General features: G+C 41.3%; 1 protein-coding gene across 18 annotated transcripts in view; it reads left to right on the top strand.

Moving 5' to 3' along the window:
• Positions 1 to 26910, top strand: part of LOC115114090 (discs large homolog 1-like protein) — a 281300-nt gene that overhangs the window by 135495 nt on the left and 118895 nt on the right. For 17 of the 18 annotated variants that reach the window (XR_010461748.1, XR_010461749.1, XM_065013249.1 and 14 more), the window contains 3 exons: positions 10186 to 10239; positions 17676 to 17726; positions 22762 to 22886. Coding sequence is in view for 16 of the 18 variants with exons in the window: in XM_065013249.1 (XP_064869321.1) it covers positions 10186 to 10239; positions 17676 to 17726; positions 22762 to 22886 (230 nt within the window). In the remaining 2 variants the exon portion in view is untranslated. Of the gene's footprint in view, positions 1 to 6562; positions 7348 to 10185; positions 10240 to 17675; positions 17727 to 22761; positions 22887 to 26910 lie in introns of those variants that run through there. The other variant, XM_029642057.2, reaches the window with a different exon arrangement.

Below are 26910 nucleotides of genomic sequence, written 5' to 3'. Positions count from 1 at the left end.
TGTGTATACGTATGTATGTATGTATGTATGTATGTGTATACGTACGTATGTGTATACGTATGTATGTACGTATGTGTATACGTATATGCATGTACGTATGTGTATACGTATATGCATGTATGTATGTGTATACGTATATGCATGTATGTATGTGTATACGTATATGCATGTATGTATGTATGTGTATACGTATGTATGTATGTATGTATGTGTATACGTATGTATGTATGTATGTATGTGTATACGTATGTATGTATGTGTATACGTATGTATGTATGTGTGTGTATACGTATGTATGTATGTGTGTGTATACGTATGTATGTATGTGTGTGTATACGTATGTATGTATGTGTGTGTATACGTATGTATGTATGTATGTGTATACGTATGTATGTATGTATGTGTATACGTATGTATGTATGTGTACGTATGTATGTATGTATGTGTATACGTATGTATGTATGTGTATACGTATGTATGTATGTATGTATGTGTATATGTATGTATGTATGTATGTATGTGTATACGTATGTATGTATGTATGCATGTGTATACGTATGTATGCATGTGTATACGTATGTATGCATGTGTATACGTATGTATGTATGTATGTGTATACGTATGTATGTATGTATGTGTATATGTATGTGTGTATGTGTATACGTATGTATGTATGTATGTGTATACGTATGTATGTATGTATGTGTGTGTATACGTATGTCTGTATGTGTATACGTATGTGTATACGTATGTATGTGTATGTATACGTATGTCTGTATGTATGTATGTGTATGTATACGTGTGTGTGTATGTATACGTGTGTATGTATGTGTATATGTATTTGTATGTACATACGTGTGTATATACGTGTGTATATACGTGTGTGTGTATACGTGTGATTACGTATGTGTATGTATATACGTATATGTGTATGTGTATATATGTGTATTTATATACATATATATGTTTATGTATATATGTGTGTATGTATATATGTGTGTGAGATGGTCATGTGGTCTGATGAGACAAAAATAGAGCTTTTTGGTCTAAACTCCACTCGCCGTGTTTGGAGAAAGAAGGATGAGTACAACCCCAAGAACACCATCCCAACTGTGAAGCATGGAGGTGGAAATATCATTCTATTGGGATGCTTTTCTGCAAAGGGGACAGGACGACTGCACTGTATTGAGGGGAGGATAGATGGGGCCATGTATCGCGAGATCTTGGCCAACAGCCTCCTTCCCTCAGTAAGAGCATTGAAGATGGGTCGTGGCTGGGTCTTCCAGCATGACAATGACCCAAAACACACAGCCAGGGCAACTAAGGAGTGGCTCCATAAGAAGCATCTCAAGGTCCTGGAGTGGCCTAGCCAGTCTCCAGACCTGAACCCAATAGAACATCTTTGGAGGGAGCTGAAAGTCCGTATTGCCCAGCGACAGCCCCAAAACCTGAAGGACCTGGAGAAGGTCTGTATGGAGGAGTGGGCCAAAATCACTGCTGCAGTGTGTGAAAACCCTGTCAAGAACTACAGGAAATGTATGATGTCTGTAATTGCAAACAAAGGTTTCTGTACCAAATATTAAGTTCTGCTTTTCTGATGTATCAAATACTTATGTCACGCAATAAAATGCACATAAATTACTTAAAAATCATACAATGTGATTTTCTGGATTTTTGTTTTATATATCATTCTGGAAATATCATTCACAAATCACCCATCTACACACACTAACCCATGTTTACCTATGATAAAAAATTACAGACCTCTACATGCTTTGTAAGTAGGAAAACCTGCAAAATCGGCAGTGTGTCAAATACTTGTTCTCCCCACTGTGTATATATATATAATATATATATATATATATATATATATATATATATATATATAGATATGTATAAAAAATGTGTGTGTGTGTATATATATATTATTGTGGAAAATAAGTATTTGGTCAATAACAAAAGTTTCTCAATACTTTGTTATATACCCTTTGTTGACAATGACAGAGGTCAAATGTTTTCTGTAATTCTTCACAAGGTTTTCACACACTGTTGCTGGTATTTTGGCCCATTCCTCCATGCAGATCTCTGGCTGGCTAGGCCACTCCAGGACCTTGAAATGCTTCTTACGAAGCCACTCCTTCTTTGCCCAGGCGGTGTGTTTGGGATCATTGTCATGCATCTTCAATGCCCTTGCTGATGGAAGGAGGTTTTCACTCAAAATCTCACGATACATGGCCCCATTCATTCTTTCCTTTACACGGATCAGTCGTCCTGGTCCCTTTGCAGAAAAACAGCCCCAAAGCACGATGTCTCCACCCCCATGCTTCACAGTAGGTATGGTGTTCTTTAGATGCAACTCAGCATTCTTTGTCCTCCAAACATGACGAGTTGAGTTTTTACCAAAAAGTTATATTTTGGTTTCATCTGACCATATGACATTCTCCCAACATCTGACCATATGACATTCTCCCAATCTTCTTCTGGATCATCCAAATGCTCTCTAGCAAACTTCAGACGGGCCTGGACATGTACTGGCTTAAGCAGGGGTACACGCCTGGCACTGCAGGATTTGAGTCCCTGGCGGCATAGTGTGTTACTGATGGTAGGCTTTGTTACTTTGGTCCCAGCTCTCTGCAGGTCATTCACTAGGTCCCCCCGTGTGGTTCTGGGATTTTTGCTCACCGTTCTTTGTGATCATTTTGACCCCACGGGGTGAGATCTTGCGTGGAGCCCCAGATCGAGGAAGATTATCAGTGGTCTTGTATGTCTTCCATTTCCTAATAATTGCTACCAGAGTTAATTTCTTCAAACCAAGCTGCTTACCTATTGCTGATTCAGTCTTCCCAGCCTGGTGCAGGTCTACAATTTTGTTTCTGGTGTCCTTTGACAGCTCTTTGGTCTTGGCCATAGTGGAGTTTGGAGTGTGACTATTTGAGGTTGTGGACAGGTGTCTTTTATACTGATAACAAGTTCAAACAGGTGCCATTAATACAGGTAACGAGTGGAGGACAGAGGAGCCTATTAAAGAAGAAGTTACAGGTCTGTGAGAGCCAGAAATCTTGCTTGTTTGTAGGTGACCAAATACTTATTTTCCACCATAATTTGCAAATAAATTCATTAAAAGTCCTACAATGTGATTTTCTGGATTTGTTTTTGTTTTTTTGTCTGTCATAGTTGAAGTGTACCTATGATGAAAATTACAGGCCTCTCATCTTTTTAAGTGGGAGAACTTGCACAATTGGTGGCTGACTAAATACTTTTTTTGCCCTACTGTATGTGTATGTATGGACACATAGATGGTTTATAGACACGTATAGATACCAATTTTGAGGCCAAGGATATATTGCCGTTTGTGTGCAGCAAAGGACAGCACCAGCTCTGAATGCTGAAGAGAGTGGGTCTGAAAGCTCTCTCCCCGACCAAGCTCAGTCAGTCCTGCAGCTTGCTTGCTCCATGTAAATCCACTTATGAAATCAGGCCTCAGTCCAACGGCAGAGCTGTAGTTGTCATGTCAACGCTACGTGAGTTATTCTTAGCCCTTCCCTTTTTTCCGTATAAACAATTACATCCATTCATAATTTACAGAATGTCCGCATACACACACATAGCGCATTCAGAAAACATTCATACCCTTTGATTTACCCCACATTTTGTTCTTACAGCCTGATTTCAAAATGGATTAAAAGAAGAAAAAAATCACCCATCTACACACACTAACCCATAATGACAAAGTGAAAACATATTTTTTGAACGTTTTGCACGGAATACAGAAATAACTCATTGACAGAAGTATTCATACCCCTGAGTCAATACTTTGTAGAAGCACCTTTTGCAGCGTTTACAGCTGTGAGTGTTTTATGGGTAAGTCTCGAAGAGCTTTGCACAACTGGATCGTGCGACATTTTCCCATTATATTATTTTTTAAATTCCTCAAGCTCTGTCAAATTGGTTGTTGATCATTGCCAGACAACCATTTTCAGCTCTTGCCAAAGATTTTCAAGCGGATTCAAGTCAAAACTGTAACCCAGGCACATTCACTCTCTTCTTGGTAAGCAACTCCAGTGTAGATTTGACCTTGTGTTTTAGGTTATTGTCCTGCTGAAAGTCACCTCCCAGTGTCAGGTGAAAAGCCGAACCAGGTTTTCTTCTAGGGTTTTGCCTGTGTTTAGCTCCATACAGTAAAAACAATGTATCCTGAAAAACTCCTCCAGTCCTTAACGATTACAAGCATACGCATAACATGATGCAGCCACCACCATGCCAACACTATGCTTGTCAGTATTACTTTAGTGCCTTGTTACAAACAGGTTGTATGTTTTGGATTTTTTTTTTTCAGTACATGCGTCTTTATTTCCTCTCAATTTGGTTAGTAATTGTGGAGTAACCACAATGTTGATCCATCCTCAGTTTTCTCCTATCACAGCCATTAAACTCAAACTGGTTTAAATCACCATTGGCCTTATGGGGAAATCCTTGAGTTAGGAACAACGCCTGTATCTTTGTAGTGACTGGGTGTATTGATAAACCATCCATAATTGTAATTAATAACTTCAACATGCTCAAAGGGATATTTACTGCTCGACTGAGGGACCTTACAGATAATTGTATGTGTGTGGTACAGAGATTGAGGTAGTCATAGAAAAATCATGTTAAACACTATTATCGCACACACAGTGAGTCCATGTGACTTGTTAGGCACATTTGTACGCCTGAACCTATTTAGGCTTGCCATAATAAAGTTGTTGAATACTTATTGACTCAAGACATTTCAGCTTTTCATTTTTAATTAATTTGTAAACATTTTGAAAAAAATAATTCCACTTTGACATAATGGGGTATTGTGTGTAGGCCAGTGACAAAACAATTGCAATTTAATCTATTTTAAATTCAGGCTTTAAAGCAACTAAATGTGGAAAAGAATCAAGGGGTGTGAATACTTTCTGAAGGCACTGTATACCAGATACTTTGGGAAACATGGAGTTAAAACAGTTGAGTTTGAGAGTTGAGTTATACATTTAACACTTACAGAAAGCTGAGACCCTCATCTCTCCAACAGCCACAACAGTAGTTGCTTTCAAAACTTTTTTTAAAACATTGTACTATCAGAACAAATTAATCTCCCTATTCTTCTCTCCCTTTATTCGGAGTGCAACGGGGAAGGGCAGACACAGTGATCAGCTTGAGTTTTCAGCTCCCACCTATACAACCAATAAAAATGTAACTTGGCAAGTCAAACGGTCACACTCAGGATCTCCATACATGGTTTTTCAAACAATCCCTGCACTGTTAAAATCAAAGGGTATGTTTTCATTCTCATCACTGGCAGGAATCCCATAAGCAGCGGATGCTTCTTCATTCTAAAACGAAAAGGATTAGCAACCTACACAAATATAACTTGGAGAAGGAATTACAACAAATTAGAAGAACACAAACTAAAAATATTGAAATTGAATTTGGCTTTAACCAATTGAGGATTACTCTTATCAAAACAGCTGTGTTTTGTGATCATGCTGAAATAGCTCTTCTCTACTTACCCAGCCAAACGATTACAACAAACACTTATCTATTTAATACAGTTTAAAAAAGGAGCCCTCCCTAAAAATTGGATGTTGTATTACAAGACCATAAGACTAGATTCCAAAACCTGAGCTTTAGCAGTTTCAAGAACATCTTATTTATGTACACTACCGTTCAAAAGTTTGAGGTGACTTAGAAATATCCTTGTTTTTGAAAGAAAAGCAAAAAAAATTGTCCATTAAAATAACATCAAATTGATCAGAAATACAGTGTAGACAATGTTGTAAATGACTATTGTAGCTGGAAACGGGGCTGACGAGTTTCAGAAGAAAGATATTTGTTTTTGGCCATTTTGAGCCTGTAATCGAACCCACAAATGCTGATGCTCCAGATACTCAACTAGTCTAAAGAGGGCCAGTTTTATTGCTTCTTTACTCAGAAAAACAGTTTTCAGCAGTGCTAACATAATTGCAAAAGGGTTTCCTAATAATCAATTAACCTAAAAAATGATAAACTTGGATTAGCTAACTCAATGTGCCATTGGAAGGAGTGATGGTTGCTGATATTGTGCCTCTGTACTCTTATGTAGATATTCCATAAGAAATCAGCCATTTCCAGCTACAATAGTCATTTACAACATTGACATTGTCTACACTGTATTTCTGATCAATTTGATGTTATTTTGATGGACAGAAAATGTACTTTCTTTCAAAAACAAGGACATTTCTAAGTGACCAAAAACTTTTAAACGGTAGTGTGTCACATTTCACTAAAGTTACCAGCCACAGCAGGTGCTTTTATGAAATGTAAATGAATGCTATGGATCCCTTCCCTTCCCCCCCTGCTTACAACAGGGACTCCTCGTCGCATTCCCGGGCTGCTGACGATGACATGTGTAGCCGAATCCGGGGGCGACATTGATTATTCATGCCAGGAGAGGGCCCCCCCCCGCGCTGACATGTGCCACGCTCACTGGAGCCTATTAATTGGCATGAGAATGAGAGGCTGTGAGTAATAGGAAGAGAGCAAGATACTGTAGAGGGAGGGGTGAATGTGCAAGTTAAGAGAACTATTGAGGGGGAGGGAGTATTGAAACAAGGCAGTGATGGAGATGGTTGAGGGGGCTGAACCCCGAGAAATAGGATTGGGTTTTGTCTGTTGCCAGCACGAAGCTTAACAGGAACAATTCCACTCCTCCCGAGCAGGAACGAAAGATCCGTCATCCTCGAAACACTTAATCTCATTCTCCAACCGGGAAACTTCAGTTCCACATCCTCTGCTCGGTTTCAGAAAATGACTACATACTTCACGATGCACGAATACGGCTCCAAGGCCCCGAATGGTAGTGGCGAGAGGGGCCCAGGCAAGGTATCTTGTCAGCCACGGGTCAACCTGAACCTCCAGGAGTCCCTCGCTCACCTGCACCCCCTTCAAAGGCAGCACGCCATCGAGCTGCACCAGCAACAGCAGCAGCAAGAGCACATGCAGCAGCAACAATTGCAGCATCATCAAATGCAGCAACAACAAATGCACCAGCAGAAACAACAAATGCAGCAACAGCAACTACAGCAACAACAGCTACAGCATCAGCCTTACCGGCCACCTCAACATCCGCCAGCTCACTCGTCCCTGGCCACCTTTACCTCCTGCACGCTCCCGGCATCATGCAAAGCCAGGAGCCGCTTCATCAACCTTCGAGACAGCGTCAAGAAGAGCCCCACCAAGAGCACGGCCAAAGTCATCGGAGGTATCGGTGGCACCCTCAGGCCCGACATGGGTCTCTGTTCCCATGGGTCCCGGGTCCCATGGGTTCCGTTCTCCTTTGAGAAGGTACGTCTTACCTCCTATGCCAGCAGTGGTTGCTTTCTCCATTTTTATTTGATAAATGTGTCAAGGATATCTTGCACGATACGGTGTACTTTGAGAAGGTATGTCTCCCTCAGAAGTGCTACTGTAAGTTTCCCAATTTGTACTTGACAAATGTTGTGTCAATGAGATCTTGCAAGTTATTGAGTCAGGTGTTCCCAGCTTTGCTAAGCATTTTGTATTTTTTTTGTAGAGCTGCATATCCTTGTTTCATAAAGGCAAATATTAATCTTTGAGGCTGCAAAAGGGAGAAAGACTTAATGTCTGCATGGGGAATCTATAAGCAGTATAGTTATCCAGTGCCCTAGGAATTGGGGCTACTGTACAAAGACATTATGTTAGGTTTGTCTGGGTCTGATCAGTGTGGAGAAGTGGTTGTCTGTCCGTACTTGAATGTTCTTCTCGTCTGAGGATTGTCTTCTACCATGGCAAGGTCTAAATAGTGTTTTTGGCTCAATGATTCAGAATAATCAGTCAATAAATATGATAAAACTGCTAAATCTAGAACTATAGTTGTTATTTCATGGCTTGTCAATCTTATGCAATTGAAATCTAATCTCTGCTCTTTTGTACATCCTATTATGGAGAGAGTTTTATTCATTTTGAGCAATTAAGCCCTATTGTTAAAGGATTTTGAAGCAGGAGTTCTGAAAGTAGTGCTTGCGGATCAATGTTGTCAATGTGGGCTAATTTTAGCACTTTCGCTCCAGCGCTGTTTTCCGACAACGGCAGCAGCACAACAGCAATTAAGCCTCTATATCCAAATACTGCAGCACTTACCTCATACAGCCAACAGCAGGCTTCATGAGATGGATCTCTTACATAATTGAGGTGACAGGACTGAGTCCTTACTACTTCAGTTGCTGGCTCGCAATTTGATCTTTCACATGTATAGATGTCAATGGAAGATTTGTGGGAACATTTGAGTTGTCTCAAGTTAGTAAAGAACCATATGTGAATGGCTTGCAACTGATTGTGTGTGAATGAATCCTGCTTGTAATAAGGTATGGTCTATTAACGAATTTACTGCCTGGTAAAGGGCTGAAATTATTTTTTTATTTAAAACAATTGTTGCTAAAAGGGCATTATCATAATTTAGAACATTTCAAAGTATTATTCCAACTTAATATTATGGAAATGTATTTAACTTGTTATGGCTGTGGGCAGTATTGAGTAGCTTAGATGAATAAAGTGCCCAGAGTAAACTGCCTGCTACTCATGCCCAGTTGCTAATATATGCATATTATTAGTAGTATTGGATAGAAAACACTGACGTTTCTAAAACTGTTTGAATGATGTCTGAGTATAACAGAACTCATATAGCAGGCAAAAACCTGAAATGTTTTCATCCAGATGTGAAAATACTGCCCCCTAGGAGGACACTGTTTGGCCTTTCGCTGACATGGATAACGGGGCATCTGTGTGTATTGATTACTGCATTGTTGGCTTTGGAGCTCGTAAGAAAGACATTTCACTGTACTTGTGCATGTGACATTAAAACTTGAAACTGAAACTTGGATGCGTTCACTGCAGGGGAACTACTACATAACGTGACAGGATTTCTCTTCTGAGAACGATGCATTGAGACACATTGTGTATGCTAGTTCAACTCCACAATACTTTTAATCATATGCTCTGTGCCCCGCTTGGGATGAATGCTACAGCTTCTGTAAGAATCAGAATCAAATCAGGCAACATCACAATCAAATTTGGCATCATTTATATTTCAGCATGCACTGTACTATGCCTGTGGAGTTCTTTAACCCCTAAAAGCACCCCTCACAAAGTGAGATAGGGGTTAATATTGCATCTAGCTACATTTGGAGATTGACATTTCTATATTTTTCAATAAGCACGAAATGGGCATCTGTTGAGGCCAACCCCCCACTGTGCCTCATTGTCCCATTGGGATTTGGAGATTGTGTACATACACACACACCTCCGTCTTTTCATCCTCCCTCCCACATCCACATTCCCTTGGGCTGCATCCCAAATGACACCCAATTCCCTTTTTAGTTCACTTCTTTTAAACCGAACCCTGATTAAAAGTATTGCACTCTGTAGGGAATAGGGTGCCATTAGGGAAGCAGTCTATGGTATTCGTCTGTGTTGCACTGTTTTTCTGACCTCTGACCCATCCCCTGCTACTGTTTAGAAGACAGATGCCGCCCCGCCTTCCTCTCCCATAATCCCCGTGATCCCCATCCCATTCCTCTGACGTCACAGGTTTTTTTTCTCACTTTTTTTTTTCTTCCACAAGCACCCGTCATTTATTTTTCTGTAGTTGGTCATTTTGTGTTGTATATGGTTTTTTAATCCCTGCCATTCCATTGTTTGCTTTGATGGAGTTAGGAGATTACAGTGAGAACAAGTGAGCGAGCGAGAGATGGATTGTTCCACACTTTCCCCTTTTGACTCTAAACAACCCATGTTCGTGCCAGCCGGGGGGGCTGGAGGACTTAATTTGATTTATTTGGCCTTTATGCTTCAGCATTGCATATTCCGCAGTGTAAAATGCAATGTACGTATGCTCCTCTGCCCTAGTAATCTCTGATGAAAGCCAGTCGCTATCCTTTTTTACTCATTTTTTTCTATAGCAACATGAGGAGAGTAAGTGACTGATGCCGCCTCTTTCTATATGGTGGATATGGACGTTACATTTTATTTTATTGTACATTTGTATGTGAATTTACATTGTATCCCCAAGTGTAATTGAAATGGCAGATTTTTGGGAATGCTTTGGGAAATGTCTCTGGACATGCAATCCTGAGGTCCTAAGGTCTTTTTTCCCCCTCTTTTTAGGCGAACCCTCCCCCTGTCGTGGTTAATACAGACAGTTTGGACACGCCTCCATATGTAAGTTTAACCCTTTTTAATGAAATACATAATTATATTATTTTGTGATGTCAGTCTTCACCACCATGTCTGGGTTGTCTGTTGGATACTTCTAATAATGGTGGTGATGTAGTTAACTATCATTCAAAATCCCCAAAAAGGTCTGTTTTGATATTCTTCCCTGAGGTTACAGTGAGCAAAACAATAAGGATTTTGATTAAATAAGTTGTTGAAATTTGACACGAGGCATAATCACATGCTTTTAAGAGTTAATTAGGTTTTTGTGTTACTGTATCATGCAATAATGCTAATATAATTTTGTTGTAATCTAAAATTGAATGCTGTTTGAAATTATGTTTTGTGTGTGTATCAATATGTGTACACACGTACAAGTATATACACTGAGTATACCAAACATTAGGAACACCTTCCTAATATTGAGTTGCCCATATACACAATCCATGTCTCAGTTGTCTCAAGGCTTAAAAATCCTTCTTTAACCTGTCTCCTCCCCTTAATATCTACTGATTTGAAGTGGATTTAACAAGTGACATCAATAAGGGATCATAGCTTTTACCTGGATTCTCCTGGTCAGTCAATGTCATGGAAATAGCCTACACACACACACACATACTCCTGTGTGTATGCGCGTGTTTGTCGGTACTGTACGTGTGTGTGGACGGCAATCAAATCTGCTCACAACACAATTGCACTATGACAGCACCGGGGCACACATCCCCCTCCTGACCACAACTCACCAGTTCATTTTGATTGTTCATCTCCCGAGTCTGAGCAGAGGTCAGAGGTTAAGGCTCTCTATTAATCGGGCCACTCAAGATGGTGGTGATTTCATCACTTTCCAAAGATGCAGTGTTTTCATTTCGGGGAGAAACAAAAGCATCAAACTGTGAAAGTAGAAAATTTAAAAAAACGTACAGTAGCCACCTGGCATACCACCTTGTTGCCCTTCTAACTGGGTTGTGATTAGTAGGGCACACCATAGAAAAAAGTTTTGAAATGGAAAATGAAAAAATCTGTGTTTCTTATTGGATAGGTCCAGATAGTCCTTCCCTGTTTGTCCCTTATCTTCCCTTTGGAGACAAATGAACACTACTAAGTTCACTACTGGCCTCCATCAGAGTTATGGAATGGAGCTACTGTATGTAGGTCTTTAATAACACGTTTAGCTCAAATTTAGATAATCAAAAAATATACATTTTATTGTGTGAATTTACTCTTTTTACAATGAAGCTAACTTTGGGCTGTAATTTCCTGCACCACAATTGAAAGAAGCATGGTGAACTGTGTTGATATTTAATCTCATTCATATCAGCTAATAGTACAGTATATCACAAAAAGTCACAAAATATCCCAATTTTTCCATATAAATGTTGAGAAAGAGAACCATGAGCCTAGACTAAAGCAGCTCTTGTGTGCCATTGTTCCTCAGTACTGCTGGGAAGAAAGCTGGTTGCGGTCCATTGTGTTAGGATCCCAGGCCCTGACATAATTAAAAAGTAATTTTGGATTGACCTATGTAGATGGTTTCAAATACATAAAACTTAAAAGTTACATATCACGAAATGTTGATTATACATTTTTTCTTTAAACAGAGCAACCTTCATGGAATCTTATTTGAGTCTGAAAAGGGTGTTCATATGATAGGGAAGATATACAAAACCTTGCAGAGTATATCCAACTGACAAAAAATATAAACTATTGGAACCAAGACTTAAAAGGAACTAATGTTGCCATAAAATCGAGGGGAAGTTGGAGCATAACTAACAAAATTAGTCTGAAAATGTACGCTTAATCCAGTATAAACGAATGAATAGAATGTATTATACAAGAGACATAATTCACAAATTCTACAGCACAATGGCAGAATCATGTCAAGTTTAGAATGACTCAATAATTCATGCTTTCTGGGAATGCTATGAAGTCTGGTAGTTGTGGGTCGAAGCTAGAAAGTTGGCTGTCAGAAGTATTACAATGTAAACTTTTAATCCGTCTGTCTGCATATTTCAAGACATGGCATATGGCGGTGTAGTGAGATACCCAATGGGCTTGACGATTCTCTTCTCATCATTCATCTTGACAAAAATGTACTAACTTGGAAATCATTAGCACAATCGAAAAATCTAAGGATTTATTATTGAAATAGCATGGGTGATCATGGAAAGACAAATTGTGTGAGGTGTGAGCATGCAGGTCTGGGCAGATGGGATGTTTGAGTCTAAGTTGTTGTTCGTTTGTATAAGTTTGTATATATCTAAAAATACAAATAAAATAAACATATATACTGAACAAAAATATAAATGCAACATGCAACAATTTCAAAGATTTTACTGAGTTACAGTTCATTTAAGGAAATCAGTCAATTGAAATACATTCATAAGGCCCTAATCTATGGATTGCATGACTGGGAATACAGATATGCAAAGGGATCAGAAAACCAGTCAGTATCTGGTGTGACCACCATTGGCAGGAACTGGAACACGCTGTTATACACGTTGATCCAAGGCATCCCAAACATGCTCAATGGGTGACATGTCTGGTGAGTATGCAGGCCATGGAAGAAGTTGGACATTTACAGATTCCAGGAATTGTGTACAGATCCTTGCAACATGGGGCTGTGCATTATCATGCTGAAACATGAGTTAATGGCGGCGGATGAATGGCAGAATGGGCCTCAGGATCTCGTCACGGTATATCTGTGCATTCAAATTGCCTCCAATAAAATGCTATTTTGTTAGTTGTCCGTAGCTTGTGCCTAACCTTACCATAATTCCACCACCACCATCGGGTGATCTGTTCACAATGTTGACATCAGCAAGTTTCTCATCCACACAACACCATACACGTGGTCTGCGGTTGTGAGGCCAGTTGGACATGCTGTCAAATTCTCTAAAACGATGTTGGAGGCAGCTTGTGCTAGAGGAATGAACATTCAATTGTCTGGCAACAGCTCTGGTGGGCATTCCTGCAGTCAGCATGCCAATTGCATGCTCCCTCAAAACTTTACGTCTGTGACACTGTGTTGACAAAACTGCACATTTTAGTGGCCTTTTATTGTCCCCAGCACAAGGTGCACCTGTGTAATGATCAATCCATTTAATCAGCTTCTTGATATGCCACACTTGTCAGGTGTATGGATTATTTCTTGTCAAAGGAGAAATGTTCACTAACAGGAATGTAAATAAATGTGTGCACAAAATTGGAGAGAAATAAGCTTTTTGTGCTTAAGGAACATTTCTGGGGTCTTTAATTTCATAAAATCTGTTGCGTTTATTTTTGTAGTTTTATAAAAAATAAAAAAATAGAATGCATCATCGACTCACCGAACTCTCACTCAGGCAGGTCTCTATGCACAGTAACATTAGAGTGCGAAGTGGCAGTGTTCAAAGCCGTTGGCACCCTATTTAGTGCAGTACTTTTGGTCAAAGGTAGTGCACTATACAGGGAATAGGGTGCCATTAGGGACGCAGAGTTGGCAATTCCAGGACAAACAGTGACTTCAATTATTTATATACACATTAGCTCAGACGTGCAGTTTTTCCCCTTATGTTCAGTATTTAGCACAATCCACATGAATGTTTCAGTAGTTTGAAACAAGCACCTAGACTGTCCTGCCAACCTGTTATGTCACCTCATGAATTAAAATGTGTGATTGTGTTCAGATTTTAAAAACACAGACTAAAAAGCTTCAGAGCGCAAATTAACTGCAGAATGGGGCCTTCTATCTTATACTTTTCCGCCCCTAAAACCTCTTACTAGACTTTCTATTATGATATTGAACTGTAACTTGAGTCTAGACCAGTGGTTCCCAAACTTTTTATAGTCCCGTACCCCTTCAAACATTCAACCTCCAGCTGCGTAACCCCTCTAGCACCAGGGTCAGCGCACTCTCAAATATTGTTTTTTGCCATCATTGTAAGCCTGCCACACACACACTGTACGATACATTGATTAAACAAATAATGGGTGTGAGATTTTGTCACAACCCGGCTCGTTGGAAGTGACAAAGAGCTCTTATAGGACCATGGCACAAATAATATTAATCAATAATTTTGCTCTTTATTTAGCCATCTTACATATAAAACCTTATTTGTTCATCGAAAATGGTGAATAACTCAACACAGGTTAATGAGAAGGGTGTGCTTGAAAGGATGTAATAACTGCAATGTTGGGTTGTATTGGAGAGAGTCTGTCTTAAATAATTTTCCACACACAGCCTGTATTTAGTTTTCTTGCTAATGAGGGCAGAGAATCCACTCTCACATAGGTACGTGGTTGCAAAGGGCATCAGTCTCTTAACAGCTCAATTTGCCAAGGCAGGGTACTCTGAGCACAGCCCAATCCAGACATCTGGCAGTAGCTTCTGAATAGATTCAATTTTCACAGAACCGCTTGTTGCAATTTTGAGGCTCTCTTGTTCAGATATCAGTAAGTGGACTGGAGGCAGGGAATGAAAGGGATAACAAATCCAGCTGTTTGTGTTAGCCGTTTCGGGAAAGTACCTGCGTAATTTCAAACCCAACTCACTCGGGTGCTTCGCTATATCACATTTGACATTGTCCGTAAGCTTGTTCATTTTCACACAAAACAAATTATACGATGATGGAAAGACTTGTGTGTTGTCCTTGTTAATGCAGACAGAGAAGAGCTCCAACTTCTTAATCAGAGCCTCAATTTTGTTCCGCACATTGAATATAGTTCGAAGAGTCCCTGTAATCCTAGTTTCAGTTCATTCCGGCAAGAAAGAACATCACCAAGATAGGCCAGTCGTGTGAGAAACTCGTCATCATGCAAGCAGTCAGACAAGTGAAAATTATGGTCAGTGAAGAACATTTTAAGCTCATCTCTCAATTTAAAAAAAACGTGTAAATACTTTGCCCCTTGATGACCTGCACACTTCTGTATGTTGTAAAAGCATTACATAGTTGCAGCCCATATCATTTCATAATGCAGAAAATACACATGAGTTCAGGGGCCTTGCTTTAACAAAGTTAACCATTTTCACTGTAGTGCCCAAAACGTCTTTCAAGCTTTCAGGCATTCCCTTGGCAGCAAGAGCCTCTCGATTAGTGCTGCAGTGTACCCAAGTAGCGTCGGGAGCACTACTCCACTATATCTCCCTGTCATGGGATACCAACACATCTTGACCACCAATGTTCATTTGATGTCACAAAGCTGTCCAGTACTTAAGACATATTGCCTCCTGTTGTCCTGGTTTCCAGTGGTTTGCAGAAGAGGATGTCTTCCTTAATTGACCCCCCATAAACATAACAGACATATGCTGTGCCAGGCCCGCCACGTCTGTTGATTTATCCAGCTGTAAACACATAGATTTCACTGGCTTGTATGTGAAGCAGTAATTGTTTCAAAACATCTCCTGCCATGTCACTGATGCGTTGTGAAACGGTGTTGTTTGATGAAGGCATTGTCTGTATATATATTTTTTGCCTATTCCCCCAGCATTGTTCCAGCCATGTCTGCGGCAACAAGAAGAATGAAGTCCTCCACAATAGTATGGGGCTTGCCTGTCCTAGCAACTCGGTAGCTCACGCTTCTAGCCCCTTCTAATTAATGATATCTGTTGCTTTTATACATGTCTTAATACTTGAACATCGTCTTAATTCTCGCTCAAAAAAACACCTGTGGCTTATTTTTCAAATTGGCATGTTTTGTTTCTAAATGTCTGCGCAAGAGTGAAGGTTTCATCGAGTTGTGAGATAGTACTTTTGCACATATAACACACCGTGGATAAGGAAAGGCACTACTCCCAATATAAGTGAACCCCAAATCAATGTAGTTCTCATCATATTTGAGCCTCTTCGATGGTCCAACGTCCCTGTCTGTTCGGTGCTTTCCCGGGTAAGGGGGCAGTAGCTCTTCGGCTGCATTAGATTCACAACTGTCATTGTCCATGATAGGTGGGCTAACAACATGTAGAATTACTGATGCTAGCATTGGATGTGCTCGTGGAAGCAGAACAACTTGTGTCGTCGACAGGTGCAGGTGTAGTACTGCTGGTAGTAGCAGTACTACCAGTAGAGCTGGTATGTGTCTCTATGGATGCGGGCCTTACTTTTTTAACCATTAATCAATTTTCGAATAAATGGAATGAGCAGCAGCTACGTTTGGCTACATAGTTGAATTCCCGCGAGAGAGTAATGGTTAATGTAAAGATTCTTAGGTCTTCCAGAAATCTGTTTTGGAATATTCCTGATTTCCTACCTATTCACTCCTGATTCTGGGGAAAGTTAGTGGAATATTGCCACCCTAATAAATCACTTTTTGCACTGTCTTCTTGATTTCGTAAATCTTAATTATAGGGTCTCTATGGGACATACTAGCAAGTCTAACGAAAGCTTACCCTTTGACGAACCCAAAGTCAGTTAAGAAAATGCTGTTGCTCGAGGTACTTTGCTGGATGGAATCCTATTTTGTGGGCAACCGTCTGTGGCTCTTCATGTGAATAAAGTACTTCACATAGGTCCATATATATGTGTAAAATGGCATAAATAGCTACTAATATGCACACTTATTATACACTGATGAATACTGTATCTGTAATATCTAATTATGTATGTTACTAGATGCACAGCATGGATGAATACTGGTGTGTGTGTGTGTGAGAAGCTCAGGGGGGATAGCTTGAACAGTGGGAGTGGACAGGAAATGGCTTTGGAAATACTATTGACACTGTTGTCCATTTGGTTGAATGGAAATTATTCTGCCTAAACATGATATTTAGCTACGTAGTTCCACAGACTCCAGAAGCCATTCTTTATCAGTTCCAAAGACTGTACTAGTGACTGTAATTTCAATTTCTGATGCCTTTTTTACATGTATTTTCCCCTTCAGCATATCAGTTACGTCAATTTAAACTTAACCACATTCGTTCTAGCTGTTTGTGACTTAGGGGTGTACACTTAGAGTACAGGTTGGTGACAAGCTCAGTTAAGACCTTACCGATACAGTTGTGCCTCGCCAAGGGCACAACACAGAATACTATAGCATTCTGAAATACTTAAACATCTGGTGCACTGTGCAGGACTAAAGCACAGGTGAGGTAACATCAAATGTTGCAGATATTTTGGTGGTCTGCCTTTTGAAAATTCTGTGTTTCCAGAGCTCGAGTGCATCTCACTTGAATTGTGGTACGGAAGAGAAGGCTTTTGTTTTTTTTTTTTTTTTTTCATTCCCCTTCAACATACAGTACCTTTTATGAGGACATAAAAGTTTTGACCTTGAAAACACAAACAGGTTCCAAAAGGGCTTGGTTCGGTAGAGGAAATGTCTTGTTCTGAAAGATGTGAAACCTTCATTGCTCTGCATTGACTCACTAGGAGTCAGTATTAGTTACTAGTAGTAGTCACTTGTTACAAGTAGTCACTAGTAGCTAACAAACTTCAGCAGCTAAAATGTGTCATTCCCTCTCCCCCTTCCAGGTAAATGGAACAGAAGCGGATTATGAATATGAGGAGATCACACTCGAACGGGTAAGGGGACTGTCTCTTTCTTTAAAAACATGTTTTAATTCACAACTGTTGCTTCCTAAATGGCCTTATGGGCCCTGGTCAAAAGTAATGCACTATATAGGGAATAGGGTGCCATTTGGGAATCACCCACATTCTTTGCACAGCAACACAGGACCTCTTCTGTCACTATATTGAAGTGGTTCAGTACAAGATACATACAGTAAAGTACTTTTAAGTATTCACAATGGAAGTAGTACAGTCCTTTTGATTGTATTAGAAAGTAGCGTGTGTGTAATGTTCATGTCTGACATTGTATGCCCTCCAAATTCGTGCTGGGGGGGTGGTATCTTACACTTTGAGGGCTGTTGTGGGTGCATTTGCTTCGGCCAAGCAATAAGACTACATTTTACAAATCAGTCTTTATTGTAGACTATGATTGAGGATATGGTCAAATCGGGTGCATTTTTGCTTGCCCGAAGAAAAGGCCTGCACCCACGCTGGCCCTCAAAGGGTACAGTTTGCATATGTCTCATATTATACACACTAACAGCTAGCACTGTGGCGTTCATGAAATGTTGACAAGCAAATAACTGCCGGGCTCACGAGAATTTACCGTTAATGAACATAAACACATTTAGCATCTCCTGGCTTCCACACAGAGCCTACAAGCCACTGATACAGACCTTTGGAACATTCACATTTAAAAAAAATTATTATAACCTACACCACCTACACAGTAAATCCATTATTTATTTTAAACAGGTCTAAACAAACAGGATATGAAGAAAATGTAGTCTATTTCAGAAGAACAGAATAGCATACTCCAAGTTGTCTTTTTGTTATGCCCTGATCTGGCTATGCCATCTGGCTGTGGGCTGCACTAGTTCATTTAGCAGACAAGATTTACTTAGAAGTCTGTGTCATTATTTTATAGTATGAAGAATACAATTGGACATAGCTGAATAATATTGAAAGGATATTTTCTCAATAACAATTTGTGGGAGTGTGCACATGCAGCTATTTTGTGTTGAGCGCTTAATTAACAGAGACACAGGTACTCCGATGTGCTTAATTTAGAGTTAACGTAACTTTATTTGTGATATAAATGTTGGGCTATATGTTTTGATTTTTAATACATTCCAAGGCTGCATGATGCGACTAACAAGGATTTCAAAAAATGTGATGAACGACATGATCTCTGCTTTGTTTTTTGGGCAGGCTGTACCCACTTCATCAGTCTCTCACTCACAATTTGACAAGCACTTGACAATGCCTCAAATATCCCGGCTGCATCCCCTTTGTGGCCGTAATACCCCATAAAAAATGCATGTATTTTGCGGAAAGTGACTGTTGTGCCCTTAATTATAATTCCCTTCTCCCGGCTGCATTCCAAAGCACCTTTCACTCACATGGCTCTCCGTCACATGATAGGGTCTTTCTCACAGGCTACAAGTGAAGATGGACACATCGGGGACACAACTGTGCATGTACTTATACAATTCCGAGGCGCATATTGAAGATATTAGAAGAACTGTCCACAATTACTTTTCGTAAGCCAACAAGATGAGCAAAAGCGCTAGCCTATGTCAATCTACTATCCCCATAGTACAAAAGTTGACCTACTCTATTCTGTGCGAGAAATACATATTTGAAACGTAGTGTAGGACAGTTGTGGGATGCGATAGATTCCAAATGAATACCTCCACTAGCATCAAAAAACGTGTTTTAAGCAATGAGCCTGACGCAACAGATGAGAACGCTTAGCTTAAAATATCGATAAACTATTAAGGCTATTTCTTCGAATAAAGGCAGGCAGTAGGCTACAAGCGCGAATGTTCCGTTAGCAGGACAACACCATTCTCAAGTGACCACAAATGTGATTATGCATTTATTGCTTTTATTATAAAGGTGCTTTTTAATGGTGAAATTATCTTCCCCAAACTTAAAAATCACGCTCTGCGTATGTACAGTGGGAGAACAAGTATTTGATACACTGCCGATTTTGCAGGGTTTCCTACTTACAAAGCATGTAGAGGTCTGTCATTTTTATCATAGGTACGCTTCAACTGTGAGAGACGGAATATAAAAAATAAAATCATATTGTATGATTGGAGTGGAGTTTAGACCAAAAAGCTCTATTTTTGTCTCATCAGACCACATGACCTTCTCCTATTCCTCCTCTGGATAATCCAGATGGTCATTGGCAGGGGGACCTTGCGTGCGCTGCAGGATTTTAATCCATGACAGCCTAGTGTGTTGTTGCCTTCTCACCAAGCTGGTTGCCTATTGTCCTGTAGCCTATCCCAGCCTTGTGCAGGTCTACAATTGTATCCTTGATGTCCTTACACAGCTCTCTGGTCTTGGCCATTGAGGAGAGGTTGGAGTCTGTTTGATTGAGTGTGTGGACAGGTGTCTTTTATACAGGTAACGAGTTCAAACAAGTGCAGTTAATACAGGTAATGAGTGAAGAACAGGAGGGCTTCTTAAAGAAAAACTAACAGGTCTGTGAGAGCCAGAATTCTTACTTGTTGGTAGGTGATCAAATACTTATGTCAGGCAAATAAAATGCAAATTAATTACTTAAAAATCATACAATGCGATTTTCTGGATTTTTGTTTTAGATTCCGTCTCTCACAGTTGAAGTGTACCTATGATAAAAATTACAGACCCCTACATACTTTAAGTAGGAAAACCTGCAAAATCAGCAGTGTATCAAATACTTGTTCTCCCCACTGTATGTGGATGAGATGAGATGAGATGTGCAACTATGATTTGTAAAAGTTGCAAAAACAAAATGCGCTGTTTGCCTTAAGCTGGGCATCATTCACAAGTGATAGGCTAAAATTGTAACCCATCACACTATTCTTGATTTAATATTGTTTTTACATATACTAAATAATATATGTATGAAATTTGTTTTGATTTAGAATTGGACCATTATCATGCAGCTGTATCAAAACAGGGGCAGCGGGAAACAATACATGTCATCTATGCACTTAAATAGTAAATGGAGTATGCTTTTCGCAAGGTTCATTTTCATGCCAGCCAGGTAGGCTATACTCCTGTTGTAAAAATTATCAATGTGCTTAATGTTAAGAAAGTTGAGAAATATTGTAGGCCTAGCCTATAGAAAGCTGATGGTATCCTCCTCTTTTAAATAGAGGTTCTCAGGCAATTGCATAGCCTATGGAAATGTTGCGCAATTTTAGCTCATGGGTTCTCAACACGGAACCCAAACCGTCTGCGCACGTGCGCCATCATGCAGAAATGTATTTTGTGCCCCCACACCAAATGCGATCACGACACGCAGATGAAAATATCAAAACAAACTCTGAACCAATTTCAGTAATTTGGGGACAGGTCGAAAAGCATTAAACATTTATGGCAATTTAGCTAGCTAGCATGCACTTGCTAGCTAATTTGTCCTATTTAGCTAGCTTGCTGTTGCTAGCTAATTTGTCCTGGGATAAAAACATTGAGTTATTTTACCTGAAATGCACAAGGTCCTCTACTCTGACAATTAATCCACACATAAAACAGTCAACCGAATCATTTCTTATCTCCTTCTTCCAGGCCTTTTCTTCTCTGGACTTTTTATTGCGATTGGTAACTTTCCTAAATTAGGTGCATTACCGCTACCAACCTCGTTTATCTTTCAGTCACCCATGTGGGGATAACCAATGAGGAGATGGCACATGGGTACCTGCTTCTATAAACCAATGAGGAGATGGGAGAGGCGCGATCTGCGTGATTCAGCGCGATCTGCGTCACAAATAGAACTGACTTCTGTTTTAGCCCTTGGCAACGCAGACACTCATTGGCGCGCGCAAACAGTGTGGGTGCAGTAATTGAATAATATAGATTACTACATTAATTTTGCAATGCGAGCGGTGTAGTCAGGGTGTAAGTGTTTGATTCGATTTTCAATTACATTTGCATTTATGTCAGAGTGATTTGAGGGACAATAGAGTGGGGTACCAGACAGTTAGCAAGTTTGGTGGGTGACTAATGACCATCAGCAGCATCAGAGCTTGGAGAAGCCTAATTACCATGGAATTTGACTGTTGTCTAGACTCGTGACCGCTGGTGGGACGGTAATGCGGTTACCGTAACAGCCTTACTCACAGCTCGAGTATGCAGCGTCTGTATGAATTCCATTTTTCTACTCAAATAATTCAGGGGATTCATTCAATTTGGTAATTACATTGCAATTCGTTTCTCGGAATTGAGTGGAAATGGAACTGACCCCAACACTGCTCGTATAATACAGCACCATCAGGACCATAATGTTCTCTCCTCTTAAGTTATCCCGTATTAAACGGCCAGCTCTCTTGTGTAGTACACTCCTCCAGTCTCTCCAATGTTCCACTCAAGTCTGACACACTCCAAGGCTGCATCCCAAATGGCACCATATTCCCTATATATGAGCACTATAAAGGGAATAGGGTGCCATTTAGGACTAGGAAAATGTCTCTGGCGTTATACGCATTTTGTTGCTATCTGCACTCTTGCATTATGTAGCCACATGTCTTAATCCTACCAATGGTGATGTATTTTTGTTATGTTCCTTTTTTTCTTTTGCGTGACCCATTTCAGCTGTACTTTCAAGTGCATGGTATTATTAGCGTAGCGTAAATAAAAAATGCTCGCCTCTCTGCAAGCTGTCTCCCTGGGAGCTCTTATCCCTTGCGCCCGCCGCCATTCCTAAGTAACAACGCACTCTGTGTGCTCCTACTGGCTTGATGTGTTTTGTTGTAAATGCTTGATGACCATTTGAAAATTAGCCTGGTCCCAGATCTGGTTTGTGTCTTGCCAACTCGTCTTGCATTACCGTAAAACTTGGTAAGACCGCACAAACAGTGGCGTAACAATAAACCTTAGGAGTAGGCAAGACTGCACAAACAAATCTGTTGTATGCAGTAGCAGTTTGTAATTGTTGTTATAGTTTACATGTTAATGTATGAATAATAATAATACATGGGATGTATATAGTGCTTTTCAAAGACCTAAAGGTGCTTATGGAGAAAGTGTGTTTGTGTGTCTTTGGTTTCTCCAGGGTAACTCTGGGCTGGGTTTCAGTATCGCGGGGGGAACGGACAACCCCCACATCGGTGAAGACCCCAGCATCTTCATCACCAAGGTCATCCCTGGGGGGGCGGCGGCCCAGGACGGACGACTCCGGTGAGTGAGGAACACACACACACACATATTAGAGGTGTAAACGTTAAACTAAAGGCCAAAACGGCAACTGTTTTGATGGAAATGATCGCCTTGGTCTTTGGCTGTGGGGGAGATCTGTTATTCAATGGACGATATGCTTTTTCAGATATGACACATATTTTCAGATACTTTGAAGCACCCCGTGCACTCCGTATTATACTGTTTGACTTTTCCCGACACAAATTGAGGCATGGTGTGATTCAGTAGTACTAGTCTTTAATGCCTTTATTGGCCTAGCTCCGGTCACTGGCCCAACTCCAGGAGACAGAGGGAACCCTCAAGGACCATGTCTGCATCCCAAACATACCTTATTCCCTATATAGTGCACTTCTCTTGACCATCTTCCATACAGCTTTGGTCAAAAGTAGTGCGCTATGTTGGGAATAGGGTACCATTTGGGATGTAACCATGGCTGCCCCCCTCCCCTAGAGGAAGGCCAGAGTTGTGTGTTCTGTGTCCACAACAGCTGGGGCATGCCTTCCTGGAGGCCTGGTAGGGTGTGTGTGTGTGTTTGTCCGGGAGTGTGTTTAGCCTGGATTTTCGTGTGTGTGGGCCCTGAGCAGTGCTGGGTCCATCCCATCCCCACAGTCCCACCACCAGCCTAATGGACTGATGTTGATGTAACCCCTCATTCAGGTGACTTACTGAGGAGACTGACAGACTGCATGAAATTGCAGGAGAGGGAGGAATGGTGTGTGCATGAGAAATGTTGACAAACAAAAACCTCAGACTATTTTATTCTCCTTACATGTTGTCTGACTTGAGAGGATTCATCGGGGATGAATCTCTGAAGCTAGTTTCTTTCCCCAACCATCATTATCATAACATCAAGTCCCTCAACAAACCACTTAGGAAGTGCATTTGGCTTACTGTCTAAAAATATCAAGACAAACTCAAAGTAGCCTAGTTGTATTGTATCTGCTATGATCGAGAGGGGAAAACTACTGAAAATACTCTTTTGTATTTCAACGTTTAAATAGTTGCGGTGTTGTGTGCATTTCTGGTCAGTCAATGCTAATTTTATGTTTTTGTAACTCGTTGCAAAGCGAAAGGGGGTGATTTCCTTAGGGCCTGAGCTGCTTTCGCTCTAAGTGCCATCGCATGCAGATTTGCATTACCATCATCCAAAAGGGACGAGGTGCCGTTTGCATTATTATTCACCCCTCTACTTGCAGAGCAGCAACGCTGTCGCTGATTTTAAAGGTTTTGTCAAGCAAAGCCTCAGATTCATTTATTCTCCAGTGCACTTTGCCTGATGGTCGTCTCCTAACCCCTAACTACTATGGCATGAGTCTATTAGCAGTGGTCAAACTTGACCTTTTTCTTCTGGATGGAAGAACAAAAGAAACCTGACACATTTCGTAAGGCAATTTGGAGCTACAATTGTGAATAATTCTGTGGTACGGTTGACCAGTTCCATTGAAGGGATATGCCTTCATTCTTATCTTTGTCCCAAATGCGGTATCTATGTTCTTTTGGGTAGGAGAAACTACATCGCCTGCGAACATCAAAAAGGTCACAGCCAGGGCCGACCAATTAGCTGCCTTCGCTATCCATCAGTCAGTGCTTTCTCCTCCCCCACATTTAATTTGCATTTCTTCTTCAGTCTACCCCCCCCCCCCTCTCATCTCTCTCCCTCCATCTCTCCCACAGTGTAAACACACAGTGGAGATTTCACCATTAGCTCATACTCATCTCTCCACATATCCGCTTAGGAAACTGTCCTTTCTCTACTAACACTCCACCCCGCTCCATATCTCCCCTCTCCCACAGGAGATACACTGCCCTCCTCTCAGAAATGCTCCCTAACCTGTCCCGTATCCCCATCTCCCTACACTACTACCCTCAGGATACGGCCCCTTCGCTGACTCTCTGCTGTAAGCCAACCCCTTCTCTCTCCCCCCATTCATCGCACCTCAGATATTTAGGGGGATTCATCGGGGATTAATCTCTGAAGCTAGTTTCTGCAAAAAGCTCACTAACCTGAAGCTAGTTTCTGCAAAAAGCTCACTAACCTGCCCCATGTCTCTTATGGTCACATTAGGATACATATTGCGGTCTCACTCTCCCGCTCTCTCTTCAAAAATGCTCCTTATCGCCATTGTCTCCCGCCCCATCTCCACACTGCCATCCCATGTGGTGAACGTCCTTTCCCTCGTTCAGCAGAGCCATGTGACAAACCCCACGCTGCTACTGTGTAGCCTCCCACCTCTCTGCTCGCAGCAGTAGTCTCAGTGGCACTCTCGCTCTCTTCATCAGCCCCCTACATCTGACAGATTTACTGTGTCTCTCTTGCCTTCCTTCCCTCTCTCGCTCGCTTTCCCTCATCCACAGACAGTTTCCCTGCAAGACTCTCTCGCTCGCTCTCCTGCATCTGCTCAAGAGGCGTTTGGACAGACGCGGTTCAGCTGAAGGTACTCTTAAAGGTGGCAACCTCCCTTGAATCCTCCCACTCGAAAAACGAGCAACCTTAGACCACCTCACGCCTTTCCCCAGCGTCCAATCAGACCCCCACAGAGGACAGCTTAGCACGCACACATACTCACATTCTCTTCCTCCTCTCTCTCATATTTGCACACCATGGTTCCACTGTGGCACTCCAGTGAACGTCGGCTCTGCAACGGAGCGTGTTGACTGTCGAGGAGGAAAAGCGAGGGCGCAGAAAAGAGGAGTCAGCCAATCGACAGCAGGAAGAGAGGAAAGGAGGGGGTGGAGGAAGAGGTGCAGCTGAAGGAGGGGCAGGCCCCCTGGATGAAGGTAGAACACTGGGTGTCTTCTCCCCCCACCCCACCCCGCGATGATGGAGTGATGCAAGAAATGAGTGCGGATGGTGAGAGCAGGCAGCAGCAGCATTGGAGGAGGATCGGGTGGTGGTGCTGGCAGCAGAGGGGGAGCAGGGGGCAGCCGGAGAGGCCGACGCAGGCACCGCTCTCGGAGGAAACGCGCCTCGGTCAACTGCTTCAGCACCGTTGAAAATATGTCTCCCAGCGTGAAACACTTTGACTGCTTCTCCCCCATGCTGTGCCACTGCAAAGTAGCATGTACCAACAGCACCATATCACTCATGTTTGGGTGCCAGGTGGGTGATGACAAGGGAGCATCTCGTTCAACAATGTTTCTTTTCATCTCTTAACTGCCAAAAAATAAGTCTAAGTAACGGTGCCAGCTGTCAGACTGAGTGGCCTTTTGAAGTGATGGTGACCTTTTTTACCTCTGAGCGTGTCTGTATTTAGTCTGTCTGTTCAGTCTTTAATTTATTTAAATTTAGTTTTGTATGCCTCAGACTTTGCTGAGGTTACCATTCCACCTGAGAGTACATGATAGGTTGATAGAGTTGCCTGTCATGTCCGGTTCAGTGAACTGGCCAATTAGGAGGTCCGATTTATTGAGGATTCATGGGGAATTTGGTAGCAGGGTGACTCTGACAGAAGGATCAGTGGGAATGTGTACCTTAACACGTGCTCTGAAGTAGAGAGCGGAATTCTCGCAGGACCTGCGGGCCCTGACAGAGAGCATTGCGGCGCGGTCAGCATTATTTTGTGCTGTGGCCCTTGGGATGACAATGTGTTTTAGTCTCGCATATTATTTAGAATGGTTGTTTTGTATGTGTTATCGATTGTATATTAAAATAACATTTGTACCAGTATTCACATACTCTAAAGGACAATTCTGGTTCAATTTCAGTAGCCTACCTCTCCTCTCTTGTGTTGGGCGTGCGGGATCAAATGCGCTTGTGTGGGCCCAATTAAATAGCCTGTAGGCTATACGCATGGGCGGGGAAGCATAAGCAGTTTTCTTTCCATGGAAATTAACTTCCTAAATACGAAAGGCTATAGTAGAGTTTAGGCTCTGACATTGACTGGAAATAAATATTGATAATACATGTGTCTGCCTGCAAATTGTCCAGCTGTCAAAGTTATGCAAGATTATTTTGAAAAGGTTATTTTGTTTAGTAGGCTATTCGTTATCTATTGTATTTAAAGCA

This window comes from Oncorhynchus nerka, linkage group LG9b, assembly GCF_034236695.1.
Source record: "Oncorhynchus nerka isolate Pitt River linkage group LG9b, Oner_Uvic_2.0, whole genome shotgun sequence".
NCBI lineage: Eukaryota > Metazoa > Chordata > Actinopteri > Salmoniformes > Salmonidae > Oncorhynchus > Oncorhynchus nerka.
The sequence above is the reverse complement of the archived record's forward strand: the minus strand, read 5'-3'. Positions and strand labels throughout refer to the sequence as shown.